General features: G+C 46.0%; 2 protein-coding genes across 2 annotated transcripts; one reads left to right on the top strand and one right to left on the bottom strand.

Moving 5' to 3' along the window:
- Nucleotides 1–1,953: 1,953 nt before the first annotated feature.
- Nucleotides 1,954–6,090, bottom strand: LOC311144573 (histone H2A.V). Its single transcript, XM_084180608.1, has 5 exons — nucleotides 5,982–6,090; nucleotides 4,692–4,769; nucleotides 4,372–4,485; nucleotides 2,562–2,691; nucleotides 1,954–2,371 (listed from the first exon to the last, which is right to left on the bottom strand). The coding sequence occupies exons 1-5, from the start codon at nucleotides 5,982–5,984 to the stop codon at nucleotides 2,310–2,312; spliced, it is 387 nt and encodes a 128-aa protein (XP_084036734.1). The 5' UTR covers nucleotides 5,985–6,090; the 3' UTR covers nucleotides 1,954–2,309.
- Nucleotides 6,091–6,833: 743 nt separating this feature from the next.
- LOC311144570 (transcriptional regulator protein Pur-beta-like) lies at nucleotides 6,834–10,380 on the top strand. Its single transcript, XM_084180605.1, has one exon. The coding sequence runs from the start codon at nucleotides 6,852–6,854 to the stop codon at nucleotides 7,758–7,760; it is 909 nt and encodes a 302-aa protein (XP_084036731.1). The 5' UTR covers nucleotides 6,834–6,851; the 3' UTR covers nucleotides 7,761–10,380.
- The last annotated feature ends 9,100 nt before the right edge of the window (nucleotides 10,381–19,480 follow it).

Consider the following 19,480-nt stretch of genomic DNA (forward strand, 5'->3'; position numbering starts at 1 on the left):
TCCAGATATCGGCAGATATCTGTAAATTGACGCTGGAATCCTTTGATATAAATAAACCTTTATAATCAAAGTACAGTGTCAGCGGATTTCCTTGTTTTCACAGCATAACTAGCATCGGTTTCTCGACACCACACGACCAAACTGAGCAACCGGGCAAGAAGGACCTTGGTCAGGGAGGTGACCAAGAACCCAATGACCACTCTTACAGAACTACAGAGTTCCTTGGCTGAGGTGGGAGAACCTGCCAGAAGAACATCAGTCTCTACAGCACTTCACCAATCTGGGCTTTATGGCTACTCCTGAGAGAAAAAAGGATGATGACAGCACGCCTAGAATTTGCAAAAAGGCACATGCAAGACAGACCATAAGGCAAAAGATTTGGTGGTCTGATGAGACAAAATGTTTTACTCTTTGGCCTGAATGCAAAGTGCTATGTCTGGAGAAAACCAGGCACAGCTCATCACCCGTCTAACACCATACCTACCGTGAAGCATGGTGGCGGCAGCTTTATGCCATGGGGATGCTTTTCAGCGGCAGGGACTGGAAGACTGGTAATAATAGAGGGAACAATGGAATGGAGCCAAATACAGGCAAATCCTTGATGAGAACCTGCTTCAGTGCAGATGACCTTAGACTGGGGCGAAGATCTAAGTTCCAACAGGACAATAACCCCAAGCATACAGCCAAAGCAACGCTGGAATGGCTTTAGACCAGTATGTGAAAGTCCTTGAGTGGCCCAACCAAAGCCCAGACTTGAATCCCATTTAAAATCTGAGGAAAGACTAAGTTTTGGGAGCGTCGATGAACAAAAATATAAACGTAACATGCAACAATTTTCAAATATGTTAAGAGTTACAGTTCATATAATGAAATCAGTCCCCAATTAGGCCCTAATTATGGATTTCACGACTGGGCAGGGGTGCAGCCATGGGTGGGCCTGGGAGGGCATAGGCCCACCCACTGTGGAGCCAGGCTTAGCCAATCAGAATGAGTTTATCTCCACAAAAGGGCTTTATTACAGACAGAAATACTCCTCAGACGATCCCACAGGTCATGAAGCTGGATGTGGATATCCTGGGTTGGCGTGGTTACACGTGGTCTGCAGTTGTGAGGCCGGTTGGACGTACTGCCAAATTCTCTAAAACGACATTGGAGGCAGTTTATGGTAGAGAAATTAACATTCAATTCTCTGGCAGACATTCCTAGTCAGCATGCCAATTGCACATTCCCTCAAAACTTGCAACATCTGTGGCATTGCGTGAAAAGACTACACTTTTATTGCCCCCGCACAAGGTGCACCTGTGTAATGATCATGCTGTTTAATCAGCTTCTTGATTTGCCACACCTGTCATGTGAATGGATTATATTGCAAAGGAGAAATGCTCACTAATAGGAATGTAAACACATTTGCTCACAAAATTTGAGAAAAATAAGCTTTGTGCACATGCAGAACATTTCTGGGATTTTTTTTTATTTCAGCTCATGAAACCAACACTTTACATGTTGTTTATATTTTTGTTCAGTATAATTTAAGAGCTTAAAAAAAAAATCTGCAAGGAAGAAAATCCTTAAGATGTGCAAATTTGATATACATACCCAACGACAGAAAGCTGTAATCACCGCCAAAGGTGATTCTACAAAGTATTGACTCAGGGGTGTGAATACTTATGTAAATTATATCTATTTCATTTTCAATTCTCGCTAAAATATCAAAAAAACATGTTTCCACTTTGTCATTATGGGGTTGTGTGTGTAGATGGTTGAGAAATATTTCATCCATTTTGAATTCAGGCAAAATGTGGAATAAGTCAACGGGTATGAATACTTTGAAGGCACTGTACATAACAAATATAAACCAATAAAGTTCAGACAGCAAATATGGTTAGGAGAGGAAGTTTGAAATATAAAGTTTAACAATGACATTCTGTAGAGGGGGAAAAAATAACCACAAACGACAGCTTTGTTTTTATAAAAAAAATGGGTTTTAACAATTCCATTTTTCAATACAAAACATTTGAAGCCCTGCCAATCAAACAAGTCAACTGTGACAATCTGACAAAAGTATGAGGATTTCCCCTGTCATGCCCAAAAATCTAAAATAACATGTGTCCTTTTCTTTCTAATTATGGGAAATATTACAATAACGAAAAAAACTACCAATCACTCATCATCGTTAGCTAATAGTAATATAAAAGGATGAATGTGAAGTCCTGTTGGTCAGGTCAGAGTCCGAACACGCATCTCCGAACAGAGTCCAGTCCGAACACACGCCTCCACAGTTCCGGTCAACAAGATGGCGTCTGTCTACTCTATGCAGTCTTCTGCTGGCCCTTCTTCCCGATCAGGGACTTGTGGATGTGGGGGATCACACCTGGAAACAGAAGCAACAGTGGTTAGATAGGAATACAAGTGAGAGTATGTTGTACAGGAAATGGCGATATGGTGTTGTTCATGCGTGTACTGTACGTCAATAGCCATGATCCAAAAATAGGTGACTATGTGGAGTGTATGAGTTGTGTGCGCGCGCAAGTGATTTAATAAAATGTGCTTTCTGAACCCACCGCCTCCAGCGATGGTGGCCTTGATGAGGGAGTCCAACTCCTCATCTCCACGGATGGCAAGCTGCAAGTGGCGGGGAGTGATACGCTTCACCTTCAGATCTTTGGAGGCGTTACCCGCCAACTCTAGTACCTAGAAACAAGTCAACCAAATCAGGATACAATATAACAATACAACTCCATTGAAACCATTTTTGTGTCTGTGATCAACTGAAAATCGAGAGCTTGGGACTATAATGCGCTATCTGCATTTGTCCAAATTGAGTTGACATAGCCTTGTTTTGTTCAACGTTCTACCTATACAGTACTTCAGATACACTACATGATCAAAAGTTTGTGGACACCGGCTCGTCGAACATCTCATTCCAAAAATTATGGGCATTAATATGGCGTTGGTCCCCAATTTTTGCAGCTATAAACAGCCTCCACTCTTCTGGGAAGGCTCTATTGGAACATTGCTGCGGGGACTTGCTTCCACTCAGCCACAAGAACATTCGTGAGGCCGGGCACTGATGTTTGGCGATTAGGCCTGGCTTGCAGTCGGCGTTCCAATTCCTCCGAAAGGTGTTCAATGGGGTTGAGGTCAGGGCTCTGTGTAGGCCAACCAAGTTCTTCAACACCGATCTCAAACCATTTCTCTATGGACCTCGCTTTGTGCACGGGGGCATTGTCATGCTGAAACAGCGAAGGGCCTTCCCCAACCGGTTGCCACAAAGTTGGAAGCACAGAATGTCATTGTATGCTGTAGCGTTAAGACTTCCCTTCACTGGAACTAAAGGGGCCTAGCCCGAACCATGAAACACAGCCCCAGACCATTATCCCTCCACCAAACTTTAGTTGGCAATATGCATCGGGGCAGCTAGTGGGTTCTGGCATCTGCCAAACCCAGAGTCATCTGTCGGACTGCCAGATGGTGACGTGTGATTCATCACTCCAGAGAACGAGTTTCCACTGAGAACAAGTCCAATGGTGGCAAACGTTACACCACTCCAGCCGACGCTTGGCATTGCGTGTGGTGAGCTTGTGTGCGGCTGCTCAGCCATGGAAACCCATTTCATGAACCTCCAGACTAACAGTTCTTGTGCTGCCGTTGCTTCCAGGGGCAGTTAGGAACTCGGTAGTGAGTGTTCCAACAGAGGACAGATGATTTTTTACACGCTTCAGCACTCAGCGGTCCCGTTCTGTGAGCTATTGTGGCCTACCACTTCGCGGCTGAGCAGTTGTTGCTCCTTGATGTTTCCACTTCACAATAACAGCACTTACGGTTGACTGGGGCAGCTCTAGCAGGGCAGAAATTTGACAAACTGACTTGTTGGAAAGGTGGCATCCTGTGACGGTGCCACGTTGAAAGTCATAGCTCTTCAGTAAGGCCATTCTACTGCCAATGTTTGTCTATGGAGATTGTATGGCTGTGTGCTCGATTTTATACACCTGTCAGCAATGGGTGTGGCTGAAATAGCCAAATCCACAAATTTGAAGGGCTGTTCACATTTTGTGTGTGTTATATATAGTACCAATTCATGTTGCTAAATTAAAAAGAACAGAAGATAACAAAAAAATCCCTGACACCATTCAAACCAATGAGGGTTTGGAACATTAAAGCCAATTATCTCAGAATAATCTTTATGCAGCTAGAACCTTACAGTCCCAAACGTAAAACGATTCAGAGATCTACTATTTAAAAAAATTAAATAAAGCTTATACATCTCTTTCCACCCCTTCACAAATGGACTAATGACATCATTTTGTTTAAATGACAGCAATTCAGAATAAGTAACCCAACAGGATATAACGGTGTGAGATAGTGTCTCACCTCAGCGGTGAGATACTCGAGGATGGCAGCACTATATACAGCCGCTGTGGCTCCTACACGCCCATGGCTGGTAGTACGGGTCTTCAAGTGCCTGTGGATACGCCCCACTGGGAACTGGCAGGAATAAAACAGATGTGAGGTTAGGCGCCAATGGGGAGGGGATGAGTGGCTTCTAGCAATTGGAGTACACATGAACACTGAAACATGAAGTAAAAAAAAGAGCTAACCAATTGCATGCAAGACTGAAAATAATGAATGGCATGGAATTGCATGCAAGGTGCACTGCATCATAGGATCTCTGTAGAGGTATTCAATCTTACCTGCAGTCCAGCTCTCTGGGAGCGCGATACTGCTTTCGCCTTGGCCTTGCCACTGTCTTTTCCTGCCTTACCGCCAGCCTAGAATATAGGAAGCAAAACACAAAATATTACAAAAGGAGGCCGTAAAATGTGACTTAAGTAACATAATAGAAATCATGTTATTTGCATGTCAGCACTCTTTCCCAAAATGTCTTAAATAACACCTGCTACTCCAGAAATCCCCTAACCTGACCCTCCCTGGTCACAAACCATCACTTGCTAGTAGTTACAGTAAACACAAGTGTTCTCTCATAAATACATAATTAGCTAGTCTCAGGTCCACTTATTTTATTGTTTTACTAATTGAATGTCAAATAGGAAACGTAGTGTTTCTTTCTCACCTTTATTAATGTATTTGTTAATTACTTTGAAATGTGCTCCATAAGTAAAGTTTGATTTAATTGTTGTACAGAAACGTGTCGACAATTTGGGATGATAACTCGCCAGTGGATGTCATTCAAAATAAAACATAGCTATTTAGGAAGATTGTTAGCTAGCGTTCCAGCTGAATCATCCGGTTCTTGACCGCATACGGTTTCCCGCCAGTTACCAAGCAGCAGCTGGCATCAAAATGATGCGATGAAAAGGCACTGAAGCATGCTTTAGGACAGTTGCTCAACTCCATGTGGAGGAGAAACCCAGGTAACTAGGTATGTGGATAAAACGAACTTGACCTACATTCACACTATTGTAATGAAGTAGTCAAGCGGAGCGATTGATATACCCAATGAATTAGCCACTTTCTGAAATTGACTAATGCTAAAAGAGAGAATTAGTAGGTAAATAACCTCGACAGATATGGCAATATTTACATTTGATTTGGTAGAGAACAGTAGCCGCGGGACAACCCGACCGAACTCGAAAACAAATTGTCAGCTAGCTAACGTTGCTTAATTTAGCTAGCTAGGTACCCTAACGTTAGTAGCCTAATAGCCGTTCAACCACATGATATGTACGCGAAAATAGCCTAATTAAGCTATATTTCTAACATGAATTAGCTATACAAGCAATTACCAAACAAATAAAACTACAAGTTTCACAAGTATGCTGAAAAGTAACCTAAATATCTCACTAACTAGGTATCGGTTAGTAATGCGAACTTGTTGGCTTACTGTAGCTGGCTAACGCTAGCTTGGCATTTATTTTTAGGTCATTTGAAGCAGTAGTAGCCGGTAATGCAATTAAAACAAATGATATACCAAGCAGTCGTTATTCAAAGTATCACTACAAATAATAAACACATAACGTTACCATTTCAGCGTTTTGTTATTTGGTTGTGGAACTGAAGAGATCAGAAACAATTTCGGTTGAAGACGGAGAGAAACAATAAACCCCTTCAGCTCGCAAACCTATGCCCGGGACTCCTCGCGAGCGGATATTGACCAATGGGAATTCGTGTTGTTACTTTGAATCCTTTTTCTGACCAATCACAGCGCTGCTTGTACACATGTTACCCATCCCCCACCCCAAATTCGGCATGTCCTTTGCGCACGAGACAAAGTAGGCGGGACTGCTGAGCTAGAAATTGGCACTCAAAATGTATTTGTATTGATTATCAATATTATTCACGTGATTGACTAATAAAATGCTGAAATATACTTCGTGCATGCACACATCTGGATATTGCATATTCAGAAATACTCAAGGCACCCGTCTTTGATAATGTATGCGTCGATGCAGTTGCAAACTGACTGGGTGACCTAAAATATTAATTTGCCTCACAATTGGTGTACAAAATCAATGGGTAACTAATTAGCTAGTGCACAATTAATTAAACATACTCAGCAGTATTTTACTAGTTTGTCTGAGTATCTATTCGTTTCATATCATGTATTTTTAACACGACTAGGTTTTCAATGCATTAGAAAAGTAAGCCGATTGATACCATAAATAATCGGGGGAAATCGTTGATTTCATCGAATTAGGAGGGCACAATTTATTGACTGGCAAGAGGAATCTACCAGTAGAAAATGTACAGTTTGCTGTCTGCTGTTGTAATTGGCAGGCGAGCAGCCTATCAGAACGCAGTATTCAACGTTCTGTTATCTGCGAATTGGGTAAGCACGCGGTGGTGGGGGGGCGGGGGTCAGAACCTAGGAAGGAGAGAAGCTGGCTGCGAAGATGGCCGACGGGGACAGTGGGAGTGAGCGCGGTGGCAGCAGTGGTGGTGTAGGCGGCGGGTTTCAGCACTACCAGCGGGATCAGGAGACCCAGGAGCTGGCCTCAAAGCGACTGGATATCCAGAACAAACGCTTCTACCTGGATGTAAAGCAGAATGCGAAGGGCAGATTCATCAAAATCGCCGAGGTCGGCGCCGGGGGCTCGAAAAGTCGGTTGACCCTTTCCATGTCAGTCGCTGCCGAGTTCCGTGACTACCTGGGGGATTTTATAGAACACTACGCCCAACTTGGGCCTAGCAGCCCCGAGCAGATCGCTCAGTCATCCGGCGGGGATGACAGTGGGCCTAGGCGGGCCTTGAAGAGTGAGTTCCTGGTTCGAGAAAACCGAAAATACTACCTCGATCTGAAAGAGAACCAGCGGGGGAGGTTCCTCCGCATCAGGCAGACCCTCAACCGAGGCCCCGGGTTCGGAGTAGGAAGTGGCGGAATCCCGGGTGGCATGCAGTCCGGACAAACCATCGCCCTCCCGGCCCAAGGGTTAATAGAGTTCCGTGACGCCCTAGCCAAACATATAGACGACTACGGAGGAGATGACGAGGAACTTGCCGGTGGCGGAAGAGCAGGGGGCTACAGCGAGCTTCCGGAGGGCACCTCCATCATGGTGGACTCCAAACGTTTCTTCTTCGACGTCGGGTCCAACAAATACGGAGTTTTCATGAGGGTGAGCGAAGTCAAACCCAGCTATAGAAACTCTATCACTATCCCGTTCAAAGCGTGGGGCAAGTTTGGAGGCGCGTTCTCCCGTTATGCGGATGAGATGAAAGAGATACAGGAGAGACCGAAGGATAAAATGTTTGAAAGGAGACCAGGAGGAGAAGAGTCGGAGGGAGACGAGGTGGACGACGATTGATTGATCAAGCCGGCTGTGTAATCTGATCAAGCTGTCTGACAACGTGATGCCAAGCTTGGATAGAAGAAGATCTATTTTGTGCATGACGTATGAATCGAACCTAAATTATAAAAAAAAATAGTGGAGTACATAAAGTATATTTGACTGAGCAAAACTGTCTATATAAGAGAAATGCGTTATAAAGGTTAGATCTATGTTTTTTTATTAACTTTTATTTAATCAGAGGAGCCTATTGAGACCAGAGTCTCATTTTCAATGGTGCCCTGAGGACATAAAATAAAAGATAAAACTACAAGATAGAATAACAAGATACAATAACAAATACATTACATTAAAACATCACAGGCATCATAAATAAATAGTTAAAGTCAATCAATCAAAACAATTACACACCTCAGTGAACTCATTTATCATCAGGGTTTTAAACTGCCCTGGTGGCACCAGGTAATTTGTGCTAGCTAAACATTTAAAGACTGCATTAACTAGTTGGCTCATATGAGATTTTCCATTGATAAAAAATAAAATAAAATAAAAAATAAGATTGTCCATGTAATAAGTAACCCCACTCATGTAGCTAGCCCAGCAAATCCAGTCTCACAATGTTTCAGAACATGACATTAGGCCACTGGTCTCTTTTACCGGTAGAATATCTATTTTTAACTTTAAACAACTCACTTGGACCGGAACTATGTGCTGTATATAATAAGAAAAAAGTTACAATGTGGTGTTGCTGAGCAAAGAGATTTGAAACTCAGCTTATCTAATACATTGCTGTGTGTTCTGTATTTTAAGTGGCTTGTACAGTCAGAGAACAACTGTATTGTTTTGGAAGAATTTGAATCATTGTTCTAAGTAGGACACAGAATTGGGCATAGACAGAACAGTGAGAAAAACATAGCCTGGTCCCAGATCTGTTTGTTCGGTCTTGCCAACTCCTGGGACCAGGCTAAGCAAGACAAACACCAAATCAGCATCAGTGCCCTAGTAACAGAAAGAAGTAAACAGCCCCATTGGTTGGTTGGGGAATCATTGTGACCACATGAGTGGCTGCATGCAGTGTGTCATGAATTGAAAAGCAGGGGATTCCCTCACCCTCCTTAAGGCTATAATGCTGCACATCTCCCATATTAGATGGTTGTTATACTGGTTCTATGATCTTTCCATACAGTCTATGGTTCTGTCTTTTGGCCTGTGTGCCTGTAGGAATGAATATGATCTATCTATGGACATTTTACTAGGACGAGACCTGTGCCTGCCCTGTATTGTCAACCACAAGGATGGGAGGGAGTCTTGAATGTCAAATCCAGCAACCTGTTAGATCTTGGTGACTCCGAAGGAAGATGGCTTAAGCTAGGATGACTGGCTCTGGTCATTTTTTTAGGGCTGGTTTCCCGGACACAGATTAAACCTAGTCCGGGACTAAACTATGCTCAATGCAGAATCTCCATCGAAATATATTTTCAGTCCAGGACTAGGTTTAATTTCTGTCTTAAACCAGGTCTTCCATTGATACTGGAATCGATCAAGTCATAAAGGGATTTGCCTTGATGACTAGTGTAGGATTATAAGTCATTTGGGTCCTTAATTCTTGAACTTGGATCATTAACAACTAAAAGAAACATCTGTTTCTTGTAATATTGGTGCTGTCTTAAATGTACTGTAGGGGATATTATACTTAAAAATATCAATTATAGATATAATTATTTTTCAAAAGAAATATATAGAAATATGTCTATTAGATGATATCTATATGTAAAATGTATTGAGTATTGCTGCCTAAACTAAACTGGTGTAAGCTATTTAAAACACTAAAGCTTGGATGCAATCATCCAGGCAGACTTCTAACATTCATTTATTCCCTGAATGAAAAATGAAGAGCATAGAACACAATAGTGATGACATTAACAAACAGATTTATTTTTTAATTGTACACAATGCACTTCGAATCCAGTCCCATTCAAGTAGTCTGTCTCTCAATCTGTCCTCACTTCCAGTCCATTGGACAGAAAGAATATCCATCAAGCCCCTTCTCTCAATCCATCAGTTTTCAATTTTCTCTTTCAAGTTGGTACTCTTTCAGCTGACATTAACATGTGACTAAACACCATCCAGGCTTGTTAATTCAGTGGTTGGTCCTCTAAGTATTTTAACATGTTGCATGCCTCCTCCTGTATAGGACTGCCTTGTGTTCTTTTATTTTCCATTATATTGATTGCTGTATGTTGGTGTTTATAAAAAAAAAAAAAAAAAAGTTTGGGACAATGATCAAAAGTTTAATTCTGGTCAACATACATACAAAAAGTAATGGCATTCATAACCTTATTCAGGAAATTACATAATTGTCAACAACAACAACCATCACATTTCCCTCTGTGAGCCTTCTCCTATTAGCTTTACTTTACCCTACAGCATAGCAGGAGAGAATTCGTCATACAAACAACATCTGGGAGCAATAGTTTTTTTTCTACTGATATACAAATATTATATATACACATGACTTTGAACTACAACTTTATTCCTGTATTGTGTTCCATGAAATGGCAGCTGTTTCCCTTGTGAGTTCTGCTGTAATATTCTACCAAGTTCCTTTCAACGGTAAATAAAAAAGTTCTTTGCTGAGGAGGACGGATATTGTTTTATTTTCTCCATCTAACAAATCAGATTCCACAATCATGGACTTGTTGTGGGCTAGGACTATGTTGTTTCTTTGATATAAGTAGTATGACAAATGAGGTTAGGGAGTTGGGAGGTCTTATTCAGCAACAGGTGTGCAATGCCAATTTGAAGGAATCTCACAGAACAGAATTCAAGTGATGAAACTAGGGACTCGGGAGGAATAACCCATTCAACCTTCTTACAGGGTGCACTCACATTGTATAAATGTGTTTCAGTGTAGTAGATAAGATTGACAATGTTACCACAATATGATCATTCATCCTTGTCCAGAAACAACACTATGTACTTTTAATTAGATCTAAAATAATTGGATAAGTGTAAATAGCATCGCTGTAGCCCCATCTTGCCTTCTGATAGGTGGAATATTCAACACTGCTTATACCTGTTCCTGGCAGTGGCTAGGCTCTAGGCTAAGGGGTAGGATCTAGTGGCTGTTTGTGAACCAGGCCCCAGAGAGAGACACCATCAGTGGCGACCTGTCATTCAGGGCAGGTGTTTTGCATTTTATTTTGGCATTAATACGTGTCACATATCAGTTTGCAAACAATGTAAAAAAATACATATATCATTGAGTTAATAAAGCCGCATACAAACATGGTCTCTTCTTTGCTTTCTTGAGTAAGGCAGCTCCAAAATGCAGGTGTTTCGGCCTTGCTCAGTGGTTTCTGTGGTGGTGGGGCAGCCAGCGGAAAATACAGAGCGTAGGGGTTGGTAATGTCCTCTAGTAGCGCCATGATTGGCTCAGTGTTCTGTCATTCATTGGGACACTACGTCACCACCAAGTCTAAGGGTAGACTTAGAAAATTCAAGCCCCTTGGGTGCTGCCATAGTTACATTAGAAGTGCCCATCCAAGAAGGCTCAAGGTCATTGGCCACAGATAAAATGGAGTCAAATCACGTTATATCTACAGTAGCTTTGATTGGACTGATCATGTCAACATCATACACTCAAAATCTTAGCTAGCAGTCATCATCATGAGCCAAGTCGACAATCGACTAGCAAATCCTTTTTATCCTTGTCATCTATAATAATAATAAATAATATGCCATTTAGCAGACGCTTTTATCCAAAGCGACTTACAGTCATGCGTGCATACATTTTTGTGTATCTGAAGAGAAATAATGAATGGAAATGATAGATAATACGTATCGGTGCTCATCGGCCATTGGACATAAACATTACACAACAAGTTGGAAATCTCAAATTCAACAATGAGGTTTGGATGCGATCACTAGCCTGCTATTCAGTGGAGTGGCTGTGTGGTCCCAAGTCTGGGTTTAAGAGTCTCTTTTCCAAATCTTAAAATGACAAACATTCAACATTGGCCATGCTGTCAATCCAGCATGATTTCTGCCGCGCTCAAAACAACTTAACTCGGAACTGGGAGATCTGACTTCAGTGAGTTCAAGACAACTGGGAACTCGAGAAAAATGAGCTCCGACTGGGAAAATACGTTTTGAACGGTCATCCAAATCGGAATTGTAAGTCGGGAATTCGGGCCTATTTCTAGAGCTACAACCTGAAGATCACCTGACGTTATCATGATTCAACCTTGTTTTTTTCAGAGTTCCCAGTTGTCTTGAAAGCACCATAAATCCAGAGAATTCCAGACTTTGATGGCAAAGTTTGATCAAAAAATTTGCCCACGAAGCACCGCTGTGCCACCTTCCTGTTCAAGTGAGCACAGCACAACAAGGTGAGTTCAAAAATGTATTGTATGCTGCTGCATAAATGATGTAATATGCCAGGGAGATATGTATACTGTAGCTAAGAAAGTAATACTAAGTGTATGTTGTGTATTAAGCTGTTAGTAGCCCATGTGCCTCACCCTAATAGTTTGGTCTATTTTCCCCTCTTAATTTAGCCTACTGTTCTGACTTGGTGGTGCACATGTAGCCTATAACCTGTTTTAGAGAGATGTAATCATCGAATATTGTAAGAGCTTTCATTGTCTGCTTATATGCCCCCTTTATTTATCCTACGGTTCTGACTGTGTACAGGGAGAATACTATAAGAACGGCCCATGTTCTGAATTCTGTCTCTGTACATTTCAAAAGTGCTGAACAAATATATGGACTACGTCCATCCTAGCTCGCTCATTAATGTCTTAATCAAAATGACGGATTGCCTCTTATCCACTCGTCGTTCCCTTATGCCATAGTTTGTACATCTCAATTGTCAGTAGAAACCACATTTGTTTAAGCAAGTCAGCCATATCAGCTATGTTTTAAAAAAAGGCAGGAAATGAGGGTGAATTAACTTTTTTGCTGCCAGAAAATGCTCCGCTGATAGCCAGGTGTAGCGGTGGTAAGGATTCACTCCATGGTGCTGAAAAGAAAGCTCTGCTGTTGGGACAGCTTTATGTAATGTAATTTTTTTAATGTAATGTAGACCCTAACAGTTTGTGGGCACCATTTGTCACCGTTATAGTGCAATGAATGTATCGTTTAGTGTTGTGTTGTGATTTTGCTGGCATGCATCAAAAAAACATTTTTTTTGTTGGCCCCATCAAGATTGACATGCTAAAATCGCCACTGGATGAGGCTATCTCTATAGTTTTGTAATACAATGCCTTCAGTAGTGATGGGGCCATCTCTATAGTTCTGTAATACGATGCATTCAGTAGTGATGGGGCCATCTCTATAGTTCTGTAATACGATGCCTTCAGTAGTGATGGGGCCATCTCTATAGTTCTGTAATACGATGCCTTCAGTAGTGATGGGGCCATCTCTATAGTTCTGTAATACGATGCCTTCAGTAGTGATGGGGCCATCTCTATAGTTCTGTAATACGATGCCTTCAGTAGTGATGGGGCCATCTCTATAGTTCTGTAATACAATGCCTTCAGTAGTGATGGGGCTATCTCTATAGTTCTGTAATACAATGCCTTCAGTAGTGATGGGGCCATCTCTATATGTCACGGTTCAGACAGACGACCAGAGGACCACAATTGCGTCACACCAGAAAGTTTATTAAAACTTAAGGGAAAAGGGAAGTAGGGAGTGAATGAAGGCTCCAGGGGTAACAGGGATCCCGTCCAATGTGCTGGGTCTGTGCCCCCCCCAGTGGCAGCGATGCGTCCTATGAAGCCGGTGGTGGGAGGTCCAGAAGTCCTGGGGGGGGGGAGACACAGACACAACAGGGCGGAATGAAACAAGGCAGCAGTACAGTTCAAGGGAAATCCAAAATACGTAGTAGCAAGGCAGAAGGCTGGTCAGAGTTACCGGGATAGAAGAGTAGTCAGGAGTCGTTATGGCAGAAGCAGGTCTGGATCTCCTGGGGCAGAAGAGTATCCAAAAATCAGGCAGGTCCGGGGTCACAAAACCAGGGTGAGCCAGAAGCGCGAGCAAACAGGTTCCGGGTGTGAGCTTTGCAGACGATCTGACACCGGAGAGCTGAAAGACAGGGCCTTAAATACTGGGAGAGGTAGTGGGTAATGCAGCGCAGCTGGCAGAGTAATTAGAGCAGAGCAGAGCAGGGACAGGTGGAGCTAGTTAGGCTGAGTAGAGAGAGTGGTGAGCAGAGTGGAAGAAAATTAAGGTGGTAACCCGGTGGAGTGAGAGGCTCATGACAGAACCCCCCCCCCAAGGGACGGCCCCAGAAGTCCCAAGAGCAACACCACGCCGGGCGGGAGGAGGGGAGCCGGAGGAGGGCTAGAACTCCTCCGAACGGTCCGAGTGAACGTCCTCATCCTCGGAGGAAGCCGGAGGGCCGTGGTCGGGAGATGGGACAGGTCCCGAGACAGGATCAGGCACAGGACAGGAAGCCGAGCGGGCAGGACGGTTAGGGACCCCTCTGGGGCGGCCCCTACGGATTGCAGGTTGATCAGGATGCCGTTGGTGGAAAGCGGTGATGAGAGTCCTATCCACAATCCGACTAGCTGGCACCCAGGTCCTTTCCTCAGGTCCATAGCCCTCCCAGTCAATGAGGTACTGGAGACCCCTACCCCTCCGTCTGGACCGAAGCAGGCGGCGGACGGTGTAAACCAGACCACCATCGACGAGCCGTGGAGGAGGAGGACAAGGCGCAGCAGGGACCAGCGGACTCTCATGGATGGGCTTAATCTTAGACACATGGAAAGTGGGGTGCACCCTCAGGGAATTAGGCAGTTGGAGCCGGACAGCAGTTGGGCTAATCACTCTTATGATAGGGAATGGGCCAATGAACCGAGGTGCCAGCTTCTGCGACTCCACCCTGAGTGGCAGGTTCTTCGATGACAACCACACCCTTTGACCAACATGGTAGGTGGGAGCAGGAATTCTCCGACGGTTGGCCCCGGTAGTGTAGCTGGCAACGGATCTGAGGAGTGTGGCTCGGGCTTGTGACCAGGTGCGGCGACATCGACGGGCAAAAGCAAGTGCAGATGGGCAAGTAACCTCCTCTTCCTGGCTGGCAAATAGAGGAGGCTGGTATCCATAAACACATTGGAAAGGGGACATACCGATGGCAGAGCAGGTCAGAGAATTGTGTGCGTACTCCACCCATGTCAATTGCTGCGACCAGGAGTGGGGGTTGCGTGAAGTCATGCATCGCAGTGCCTTCTCGAGCTCCTGATTAGCCCGCTCTGACTGCCCATTGGATTGGGGATGGAATCCGGAAGTCAGACTGACTGTGGCTCCCAGCAGGTGACAGAACTCCTTCCAAAAAGCGGAGGAGAATTGTGGACCACGGTCAGAAACTACATCCTTTGGCAGTCCGTGGATCCGGAAGACGTGTTCCAGGACCACCTGGGCGGTCTCCTTGGCGGTTGGGAGCTTGGGGAGGGGAATGAAGTGTGCCATCTTGCTGAAACGGTCAACTATGGTGAGAATGACAGTCATGCCACTTGAAGGGGGCAGCCCCGTGACAAAGTCAAGGGCGATGTGAGACCAGGGACGTCTGGGCACAGGCAGGGGCTGCAGCAATCCGGCTGGGGGCTGGCAGGACGACTTGTGTTGGTTGCAGATGGGGCAGGCTTGGACAAATTCCCGTACATCCTTTCTCAGAGAGGGCCACCAGAACCTCTGGGCGAGCAGGTTGTAAGTGCGGGTGGAGCCAGGGTGACAAGCTAGGCGGGAGTCATGTCCCCACTGAACGACCTGGGACCTCAGGTCTTCGGGGACAAAAAGGCGGTCAGCTGGGCAAGTGCTGGGACCTGGCTGGTTACGGAGAGCCTCCAGCACCTGTTCCTCAACAGCCCAGGTCAGAGCTGCAACGATGCAGGGACTTGGCAGAATCGACACAGGGTCCTTGGAGGGGGTGTCATCCTTCTGGAATTGACGGGAGAGGGCGTCTGGCTTGGTGTTGCGTGATCCAGGCCGGTATGACAGAGTGAAATTAAACCTGGTGAAGAACAGGGCCCAGCGGGACTGCCTGGAGTTCAACCGTTTGGCCGTGCGGATGTACTCCAAGTTCTTATGATCGGTCCAAACGAGAAATGGAATGGTGGACCCCTCCAGCCAGTGACGCCACTCCTCCAAGGCAAGCTTCACAGCCAGCAGCTCACGGTTCCCTATGTCGTAATTGCACTCAGAGGGGGACAACCGACGTGAGAAAAAGGCACAGGGATGGAGCTTCCTATCCTCCGCAGCCCACTGAGAAATCACAGCACCAACTCCCACATCCGAGGCGTCCACCTCCACAATGAATTGCCGGTCCACATCAGGCATCTGGAGGATGGGAGCGGAGGTGAACCTCACCTTGAGGGTACTGAAGGCTTTGTCGGCTGCTGGGGTCCAGGTGAAGGGTTGCTTGGTGCTGGTTAGAGCAGTGAGAGGGGCAGCAACGGTACTGTAGTTCCGGATAAACTTTCTATAGAAGTTAGCAAACCCCAGAAACTGTTGCAGCTTCTTTCTGTTCTCCGGAACTGGCCATGAAGTGACTGCTGATACTTTGGCAGGATCCATTTGGATACTTCCCTCTGCCACTATGTACCCCAGGAAGGCCACTGTCTTGACGTGAAACTCACATTTCTCTGCCTTGGCGTAGAGGGAATTCTCCAGAAGACGATGAAGGACTTGCTGGACATGGCGGGTGTGTTCAGACAGGTTTCTGGAGTAGATTAAGATGTCATCCAGGTAAACGAAGACAAACTTGTTTAACATGTCCCGCAGTACATCATTCACTAGAGCCTGGAACACAGCAGGAGCATTGGTGAGGCCAAAAGGCATAACCAGATACTCGTAGTGGCCTGTTGGTGTATTGAATGCGGTTTTCCATTCATCTCCCTCCCGGATCCGCACTAGGTGGTAAGCGTTTCTGAGATCCAACTTGGTAAAAACAGTGGCTCCCTGGAGCAACTCAAAAGCAGAGGTGAGCAGAGGCAGAGGGTAACGGTTTTTCACTGTGATGTCGTTGAGTCCCCTGTAGTCGATGCAGGGGCGAAGAGATCCGTCCTTCTTCCCCACAAAGAAGAAGCCAGCACCAGCAGGAGATGAAGATGAACGGATTAATCCTGCGGACAGAGAGCCATTGATGTAGTCCTCCATGGACTTTCTTTCAGGAGCAGACAACGAATAAAGACGACCCTTTGGAGGGGCTGTTCCAGGGAGGAGGTCGATGGCACAGTCGTACGGTCGGTGAGGGGGCAGAGATGTGGCTCTTGCTTTGTTAAACACCTCTCTGAGACCATGGTAGCATTCTGGGACATTGGAGAGGTCAGGAGCGGAGTTAGTAGGTACTGGCCGAGGGGGTAGTGCGGCAGCAAGCAGGCAGGTTCGGTGGCAGTCCTCTCCCCACTCCCTGATCACCCCGGTCACCCAGTCGAGCTGAGGGTTGTGCCGGCGGAGCCATGGGTAACCCAGGATGAGGGGTTGGCCTGGAGAGGGGAGCAGGTGAAACTGGATAGTTTCTTGATGGTTTCCGGACAGACCCATCGAGACCGGGGCCGTGACATGAGTGACCGATCCGAGTAAGTGTCCGTCCAGTGCCCGGGCAGGAATAGGAGGTGTCAAACGGAGGTTCTCCAGTCCCAGTTGGCGTGCCAGCTTGATGTCCATTATGTTGGCTTCGGCGCCAGAATCCACCAGAGCAGCCAGGGTGTGAGTTGAGTCAGAGAGGCGGAGGTGAACTTGCAGCAGGGGTTTGCGGTCGGAGGACTGGATGGTCATTGAACTCAACCGGACTCCCCCTATGCCCGGTGAGCTTCGGCCCTTTAAAGGGCAGGTTACCACACGATGTCCATCACCTCCACAATAGAGGCAGAGGTTTGAGGTGAAGCGGCGCTGGCGCTCTGCAGGAGTGAGAGAGGCTCGCCCAATCTCCATAGGCTCAGACTGATCAAGCTGACCTGGGTGAGTGGCAGTAGATGACAGGAGCCCAGTCGGATCTCTCCGAATGCCGGTAGTAGGTGGACCTTGGCGCCCCCTCTCACGACGACGGGTCTGTATCCTTCTGTCGATCCTGACAGTCAGTGCGATGGCTTCATCAAGAGTGGAAGGCAGTTCATGGGAGACCAACTCGTCCTTGATATAGTCAGCCAAACTATGGAAGAACGCGTCCACCAACGATGGTGTGTTCCAAGAACTTCGTCTAGCCAGGGTTCGGAAGTCGATGGAATGGTCTGCGACTGTACGTCTGCCTTGTCGAATACTGAACAGTTCACGAGACGCCTCTGCGGTTGGTGAATCCAGGTCAAACACCCTCAGCATCTCCTCAGCAAACAGGTCGAAGGTTGCACATGCGGGGTTTTGACGTTCGAACTCTGCTGTTCCCCAGAGTCGAGCTCGGCCCGTCAGGTGAGTGATGGCATACCCAACTTTAGCCCCCTCCGTGGCGAAGGTCCTTGGCTGCAAGGAGAACTGAAGTCGGCAGCTAGTCAGGAATGGCCGGACCTGGGTTGAATCGCCGTTGAACCGCTCGGGGTTTCCAATCTTGGGTTCCGGAGCAGCGGCTGCAATGACCGGGGCAGGTAACTCGGGGGCAGGGCTGGTGGGCAGACTGGCTGGGGTAAGGTTGGTGAGGAGTTGAATGATCATGGCGAGTTGTTGTTGCTGCTGCTGGAACTGCTGCTCATGCTCATCGGTTTCCATGTCGGGGAAAGTGTGCGCTGAGTCCATAATGGTCAGATCGTACTGTCACGGTTCAGACAGACGACCAGAGGACCACAATTGCGTCACACCAGAAAGTTTATTAAAACTTAAGGGAAAAGGGAAGTAGGGAGTGAATGAAGGCTCCAGGGGTAACAGGGATCCCGTCCAATGTGCTGGGTCTGTGCCCCCCCCAGTGGCAGCGATGCGTCCTATGAAGCCGGTGGTGGGAGGTCCAGAAGTCCTGGGGGGGGGGAGACACAGACACAACAGGGCGGAATGAAACAAGGCAGCAGTACAGTTCAAGGGAAATCCAAAATACGTAGTAGCAAGGCAGAAGGCTGGTCAGAGTTACCGGGATAGAAGAGTAGTCAGGAGTCGTTATGGCAGAAGCAGGTCTGGATCTCCTGGGGCAGAAGAGTATCCAAAAATCAGGCAGGTCCGGGGTCACAAAACCAGGGTGAGCCAGAAGCGCGAGCAAACAGGTTCCGGGTGTGAGCTTTGCAGACGATCTGACACCGGAGAGCTGAAAGACAGGGCCTTAAATACTGGGAGAGGTAGTGGGTAATGCAGCGCAGCTGGCAGAGTAATTAGAGCAGAGCAGAGCAGGGACAGGTGGAGCTAGTTAGGCTGAGTAGAGAGAGTGGTGAGCAGAGTGGAAGAAAATTAAGGTGGTAACCCGGTGGAGTGAGAGGCTCATGACACTATAGTTCTGTAATACGATGCCTTCAGTAGTGATGGGGCCATCTCTATAGTTCTGTAATACGATGCCTTCAGTAGTGATGGGGCCATCTCTATAGTTCTGTAATACAATGCCTTCAGTAGTGATGGGGCCATCTCTATAGTTCTGTAATACAATGCCTTCAGTAGTGATGGGGCTATCTCTATAGTTCTGTAATACAATGCCTTCAGTAGTGATGGGGCCATCTCTATAGTTCTGTAATACAATGCCTTCAGTAGTGATGGGGCCATCTCTATAGTTCTGTAATACAATGCCTTCAGTAGTGATGGGGCCATCTCTATAGTTCTGTAATACA

This window comes from Coregonus lavaretus (genome assembly GCF_964263955.1).
Source record: "Coregonus lavaretus genome assembly, chromosome: 17".
NCBI classification, from domain to species: domain Eukaryota; kingdom Metazoa; phylum Chordata; class Actinopteri; order Salmoniformes; family Salmonidae; genus Coregonus; species Coregonus lavaretus.

Coding starts and splice junctions, on each gene's coding strand:
- LOC311144573 (XM_084180608.1), bottom strand. Junction 2,692..4,371: donor TCGAGTATCTCACCGCTGAG/GTGAGACACTAT, acceptor ACTTGTTTCTAG/GTACTAGAGTTGGCGGGTAA. Junction 2,372..2,561: donor GGCCACCATCGCTGGAGGCG/GTGGGTTCAGAA, acceptor TTCTGTTTCCAG/GTGTGATCCCCCACATCCAC.
- LOC311144570 (XM_084180605.1), top strand. CDS start 6,852: ATGGCCGACGGGGACAGTGGGAGTGAGCGCGGTGGCAGCAGTGGTGGT.